At 41.3% G+C, this 6,927-nt stretch overlaps 1 protein-coding gene across 2 annotated transcripts; it reads left to right on the top strand.

Moving 5' to 3' along the window:
• Positions 1 to 282: 282 nt before the first annotated feature.
• LOC125235634 lies at positions 283 to 6,368 on the top strand. Of its 2 annotated transcripts, XM_048142232.1 has the most exons (3): positions 283 to 423; positions 878 to 1,056; positions 5,806 to 6,368. In XM_048142232.1, exons 2-3 carry the CDS (start codon positions 900 to 902, stop codon positions 6,207 to 6,209), a joined length of 561 nt encoding a protein of 186 aa, XP_047998189.1. In that variant the 5' UTR covers positions 283 to 423; positions 878 to 899; the 3' UTR covers positions 6,210 to 6,368. The 2 variants fall into 2 exon arrangements, with proteins under 2 accessions (XP_047998189.1, XP_047998188.1); XM_048142231.1 differs by lacking the exon at positions 283 to 423 and having other exon boundaries at positions 663 to 1,056.
• Positions 6,369 to 6,927: the final 559 nt, after the last annotated feature.

The following is a 6,927-nucleotide window of genomic DNA, read 5'->3' as shown; positions in this document are numbered from 1 at the left end:
TGTTAAAATTTTAACTCATTTAAGTCCTCGTCCATGTCACCGATACGCAAGATTGCTGCGACTCTGGCGCAGGCGCTTTTTTAATTTTAAGTCAAGTCATGTACGTGTCACTTTTAGACATTATACGTTGGTTAAGAGAGCGAGCCGTTTCAATTTTTTCCCTACTCCTGTAATACTCCAATACATGGTCCTGGATCGAGCCAGATTGAGGAATAATCCAGATTTAATAATAAAAGGAGCTGACAAGTGAACGATAAACTAAGAAATTCGTCCGACAAGAGCAAGAGGTATAGAGAAGATCGTGTTCCTGTTGGATTGCTGGACTTGACAAAGTTGAAGAAGAGTTAAGCTTTCAGTTTTCTTAATTTCACCCTTCACTCGTCATACAGGTAGTAGTTAAGTGTAAGGATACAATTTAATACGGTTAGTATCATTTAATTGTTTAACTTAACCACGTACGCAAAGTCAACTTTTGTCACGTCATCGTCAGATTAACACTTCACTTTCATTTTATTTCGTAATTAGTTAATTTGTATTAGTTATTCACTGATATATGCTAAGGCTTTTAATTAACTTATAAAAATACGAACTGTGAAGTTAGTAAATCATTATTTAACCAGACGATAGACTTAGGTAGTTGTTAAATAAAACAGCAGGTTAGAAAAGTTAGCTTTCATCATAAATTTCATTAAATATTTGTTACAAAACGTTAAATTTATATACGATTATTACTGTTAAAACTTAAATCTAAGTAAATAAAATAAATTTACACGTATATTAACTGTTGACGTAAACTAGTTAATAAACTTAGGCGACAACTGTACATTTACACATTACTTATACATTTAAGTTAATCTTGCATTGTATAACATTTCAGTTGACAACACACGCCTCTCAAAATGACCGAAGAAAAGGATTTGATCAAAAAACGTGGCAGTTATAAGGGTCGGCTAACTAACTTCTCAAACTACATGAATTCTTTGGAAAGTACTTCACTTACCTCTGTGGCCGCCAATGAGTTGCAGTTAAGAGTCAGTAGAATGGAATCATTATTTAGTGAGTACGATGAAGTGCAGTTAAAGTTAGAATGCTTGTCGTCTAGCATTGACCTTCAGTTACCTGAGCGAGCTGAGTTCGAAGCCCAGTACTTCAGTGCAATTGCTAAAGCACAGGATATTTTACATTCATTTAATAAAAAGCAAGAAGACCTGGGTAGCGAACGTGCAAGTAATTCTAGTGCTAGCAATCATAGGCTTGTTAAACTTCCCGTCATACAGTTGCCAAAGTTCTCAGGTTCATATGAGAATTGGCTCGAGTTTCACGACACATTCCTAAGCTTAATTCATTCAAATGACGAAATCGATGAAATAAATAAGTTTCACTATTTAAGATCGTCACTAGAAGGTTCAGCGGCAGTGGTTGTTAAATCGGTCGAATTTTGTTCTAAAAATTACCAAACTGCTTGGAAACTTCTGTGTGATCGTTTCGATAACAAACGTTTATTGCTGCAGAATCACGTTTCAGCAATATTTAACATCGAAGCAATCATCAAGGAGTCTTCATTTGCATTAAAACGTATGATCGACCAATTGAACAAAAACTTGCTCGCATTGGAAACACTAGGCGAACCCGTAAAACAATGGGATACGTTACTTATTTACATTGTGTCACATAAGTTAGATGCTAAGTCGTACCGGGAATGGGAAGAGTACAAAGGTCGCTTAGATAAAGATAAGCCAATAACTCTCGAAGCGTTTCTAACATTCATGCGAAATCGTTCTGATTTATTGGAAACGTTGGAATTGGAACTGTCCACTAATAACACTGTCGGTCGAAATAACACTTCTCACAAAAACACTCCGAAGTTGAAAACTTTGTCCGTACAGGACACTAAACAAAACACTGTGGCTAAGTGCCCTAAATGCAGCGGTGAACATTATTTGCCTAGTTGTTTACAGTTTCTCGCCCTTAGTAACGCCGCGCGATTGGAATTATTACCGAATTTAAAGGTTTGTTACAACTGTTTGCGCGGTGGGCATTATGCTAATCATTGCAAAAAGCCAGGATGCAAGCTATGTAAGCGAAAGCATAACACATTAGTGCATGTTACCGATAGCAAACCTACATCGAGCGGAGCCTGCGCGTCCGGCCGCGGCGAGGAGGAAAATGCAACTAAAAATAATAAATCGATTTTTCCTGTTAATCAATCGTTACCTGCCGCGCCCGTTGCATCTCATTCTGGTTTAGGGAATATTTCGCATGATGTCTCGCCCGCCTCGGTACAAACACTATCGGCTCAAATTATGTCTAACTCGCCACCAGCGAAACATGGCATGCTTGCGACTGCGCTAGTCAAGGTTTACGATGGTAATAATAAAGAGCAGGTAGCTCGCGTCATGTTGGACAACGGTAGTTTTGCTTGCTTAATATCTCAGAGTTTTTGTGATAAATTAAATTTACCTACAAGTCAAATTAACACAACAATTTTAGGTGTAAATAAACAACCTAGTGAAATAGGAGAAATGTGTCTTATTCCTATTAAATCTTTAAACGACACATATTCAGTAACAGTTAACTGTTATGTTCTGCCATCCTTAACTGATGACGTCCCCTGTCGTCAAATTAATCTGGCAGACCTTAATATCCCAAGCGACATTTGTTTGGCTGATCCAAACTTCTATGAACCCGCACCTGTCGATATTATATTAGGCGCTGAGGTGTTTTGGGACTCATTTCCTACACGACCTCAGATCATTCGACTAGGTATTGGACTTCCGATGCTCTGTGAAACTCGCTTTGGCTATTTGGTTGCTGGTCGGGAAATTACCGACAGTCTACCTTCCAGCATTCAGTGTTTCTTTGCGTCTGGTCTTTCGCACACAGGTGATAATGATTTAAAATGTAACGACGACATCCAAACCCAATTAACGCGGTTTTGGCAGCTCGAAGAAGTTAGCCATAAGTCGTCACATTATTCACCTGAGGAAAAAATGTGCGAAGAACACTTCGTTGAAAATACTTCGCGGCTAGCCGACGGACGATTCTGCGTTAGGCTGCCTTTAAAACAAAGCGAAAGTGTCCTAGGCGACTCATTTCAACGCGCAAAACACTGCATGCTCTCATTGGAGCGTAGAATTAAAACCAAGCCTTCATTTAAAGCTTTATATCATGAGTTCATGGCAGAGTACGAAAGCTTGGGTCACATGCCGCAAGGTAAACAGATCGCACATGAGGAAAAGGGTTATATAATACCTCATTTCGGAATTTTGCGCGAAAGCACCACTACAAAGCTTCGAGTGGTGTACAATGCTAGTAGCCCGTCTACCTCAGGTGTCAGTCTGAATGACATTCAGATGGTCGGACCCACTGTGCAAGACGACCTTCTGTCTATTCTGATTAGGTTCAGGCAGCACAGGTACATCATTTCTTCAGATGTTGAGAAAATGTACCGTCAGATATGGGTGCATCCTGACGACCGCCATCTGCAGAAAATTCTTTGGCGCAGCTCAGAGACCAAGCCACTATTAGTGCACGAGCTCAACACTGTCTCATATGGGACAGCCAGTGCTCCCTTCCTGGCCACCAGGTGTCTCAAACAGATAGGCTTAGATTGTGAGGACGATAAGGTCAAAGAAGCCATCGTTCACGATTTTTATGTTGACGACCTGCTGACAGGAGGAGATGACCTTACTGAGGTGAAAACTATTCGCCATAAAGTGACTCAAGCACTTTCTTCCGCAGGAATGAACCTGCGTAAGTGGAAGTCAAACGAGGCTCGCCTATTATGCGAACCCTTTCAATCCTCTGTGGATTTGAATATAGGATCAAATGAGCCCAGCAAAACGTTAGGCTTAGGCTGGCACCCTGAGTCTGACGAGCTGTATTTTCCAATAGGGAAGATAGTCTCTAAGGGAAATACCAAGCGCGACATGCTTTCAATGATTGCTCAGATTTTCGATCCATTAGGGCTTCTATCTCCGTTCGTAATCACCATGAAAATGCTACTGCAGCGGCTGTGGCTTCAGAAGGTTTCATGGGAGGACGAACTGTCTCCAGAGATCACCACGCAATGGGTAGAACTCTTGGAAGGATTGCCGGCACTGAATAATGTTAGAGTCCCTCGTCATGTTATTTGCAGCTCACACGTTGCCTTTGATCTGCACATTTTCTCAGACGCATCTGAACGCGCGTACGGCGCTTGTGTCTACGTGCGTAGTGTAGACAAGGAAGGTCAGGTGTTAGTTAGGTTGTTGATTGCGAAAAGTCGAGTTAGTCCAATCAAGCCTACAACCATACCTAGACTCGAATTGTGTGGAGCTCTCGTTAGTGCTCATCTGTATGAAAAGGTCACATCTTCACTTCGAGGTCAGGCCAGAAGCACGACTTTTTGGACTGACTCAACGATTGTGTTAGGTTGGCTCAAGATGATGCCGAGTAGGTTGCAACCCTTCGTGAGGAACCGAGTGTCAGACATTTTAGAAATCACCGGCAGTTGTTCTTGGAGGCATGTTCCAACAGATCAAAACCCCGCGGATTTAATTTCTCGTGGAACGCATGCTAGCGTTATTGACTCGTTAGATTTGTGGTGGTCGGGTCCTAGTTTTTTACAACAGGACTCATCTCAGTGGCCGTCAAATCCTGCCACAAAACAATGCAATGAGCTACCTGAAACCCGCGTTGAGGTTTCCTTGCACGTCAACGAAACTCAAGAGACTCAAGAGTCATTGATAAACTTCAACCGATTTTCCAACCTGTCACGGCTCATTCGTGTTATTGCGTACGCTCTGCGCTTCATTACGAACTGTCGTAAAAGTATAACGTCTACGTCGTCGACGTACCTCAATCACGACGAACTAAATACCTCATTGAAATTGATTACCAAATGTAGCCAGGTCGAATCATTTCCTGAGTATGAAGTATTAGCTAAAAAACAAAGTTTAACTAAAAAGAGTAAACTTTTAAAATTCAACCCATTCCTAGATAGCGATAATTTAATGCGCGTGGGAGGCCGCCTTTCCAATTCTGAATTTACGTATAATAAAAAACATCCCATTATTTTACAGTCCACACATCGATTTACCAAATTATTATTCAGTTATGAACATAAGAGGCTTCTGCATGCACCGCCTCAGATGTTGTTATCAACGATTAAAGAGACCTATTGGCCCATAGGGGGTCGTAACTTGGCAAAAGCTTGCTACCATCAGTGCATACGATGCACAATTATGAAAGGAGAAACAATGGCTCCATTGATGGGTAATTTGCCGAGTTCTCGGGTATCACCTGGAGGCTATCCGTTTAGGAATGTGGGCGTGGACTACGCAGGTCCACTTATGGCAGCCAGCCGCCAAGGTCGTGGTTGCACATTGGTCAAAGTTTATGTTGCCATTTTCATATGCCTCACAACCAAGGCAATACATTTAGAATTGGTGGGAGATTTAACTAGTAAAACTTACTTGTTAGCACTGTCTCGATTCATGTCTCGACGCGGACAGCCAGACAATATTTATTCCGATAACGGCACTGCATTCGTCGGAGCTTATAATGAAATCACCAAGTTTCTTAGGGATAACTGCAACTCATTGGCTGAAACTTTGGCAAGTGAAAAGACTAAATTTCACTTTCTTCCTGCTTACGCACCTCACTTCGGAGGCATTTGGGAGGCCGGTGTTAAGTCTGTCAAATATCATTTGCAACGAGTGTTGGGCAATTGTAACTTAACTTATGAACAGCTTAACTCTACACTCATCAGCATCGAAGCACTTCTGAACTCCCGGCCACTAACACCTCTGTCATCACACCCAGATGATCTCTCAGCGCTCACACCTGGACATTTCCTTGTCGGACGTTCACTCACGTCATTGCCGGTGCACGACCTGCGAGATCACGCATATCAGCATCTTTCACGATTCCACCGAATTGAACAGCTTCGTCAACATTTCTGGGCTCGGTGGACAAAGGAGTATATCCCAGAACTGCAGCATCGAATCAAATGGAGACTCAACCAAGATTCCCTGCAGAATAACACCCTCGTTGTCTTGAAGGAAGACAACCTGCCTCCGTTGAAATGGCGACTTGGACGCATTATAGCCACTCACCCTGGTAAAGATGGCATATCTCGAGTGGCTGATGTGAAGACATCTGGAGGAGTCGTTCGACGGGCTTTCAGCAAGATATGTCCGCTTCCTGTGGCTACCGAATCTGCTTGAAAGGCTTCCTTTCAACCCCGGGGGCATGTTAAAATTTTAACTCATTTAAGTCCTCGTCCATGTCACCGATACGCAAGATTGCTGCGACTCTGGCGCAGGCGCTTTTTTAATTTTAAGTCAAGTCATGTACGTGTCACTTTTAGACATTATACGTTGGTTAAGAGAGCGAGCCGTTTCAATTTTTTCCCTACTCCTGTAATACTCCAATACATATTATTTGAATGGCATTACCAACATTAAACCTCCTTTGAGATGAAATGAAAATAAATTTGAAAGAACATCCCACTATCAGATCAGAGCCACTGGTATTTAATTTAAAACAAATGCCTATAATAATAAATGATAAATCCGATTAACCTTTGGGGTGTCTGCTGTCGAATTAAATTATTTTCATAGAAAATATTTTAATTTGTATCCTTCCAGCTCGAGATTCTTGGAAGCCCTGTAAATTTTTCTTTGTGACAATATGATATGACATTTATTTGAGGAAATTTACACATACATACCTTACATACATTTATTCTAATAAACGGAGTACAAGCGACCAAGATGAAGATGATACAGTAGGGTATTTTTAATGTTTAATGTAATGAAGAAGTAAAACTGCGGCCTTTTCTAGGTATTTCTACACAGAACTTAATTTAGATAGAAGAAACAAATTCATATATTTGTATAGGGGCCGAGCGTGTCAAATTTTGTACTGAAGTTGATTCTGGCC

The sequence above is a fragment of the Leguminivora glycinivorella genome, chromosome 17, assembly GCF_023078275.1.
Source record: "Leguminivora glycinivorella isolate SPB_JAAS2020 chromosome 17, LegGlyc_1.1, whole genome shotgun sequence".
NCBI classification, from domain to species: Eukaryota; Metazoa; Arthropoda; class Insecta; order Lepidoptera; family Tortricidae; genus Leguminivora; species Leguminivora glycinivorella.
This window is presented reverse-complemented; position numbering and strand designations above follow the sequence as displayed.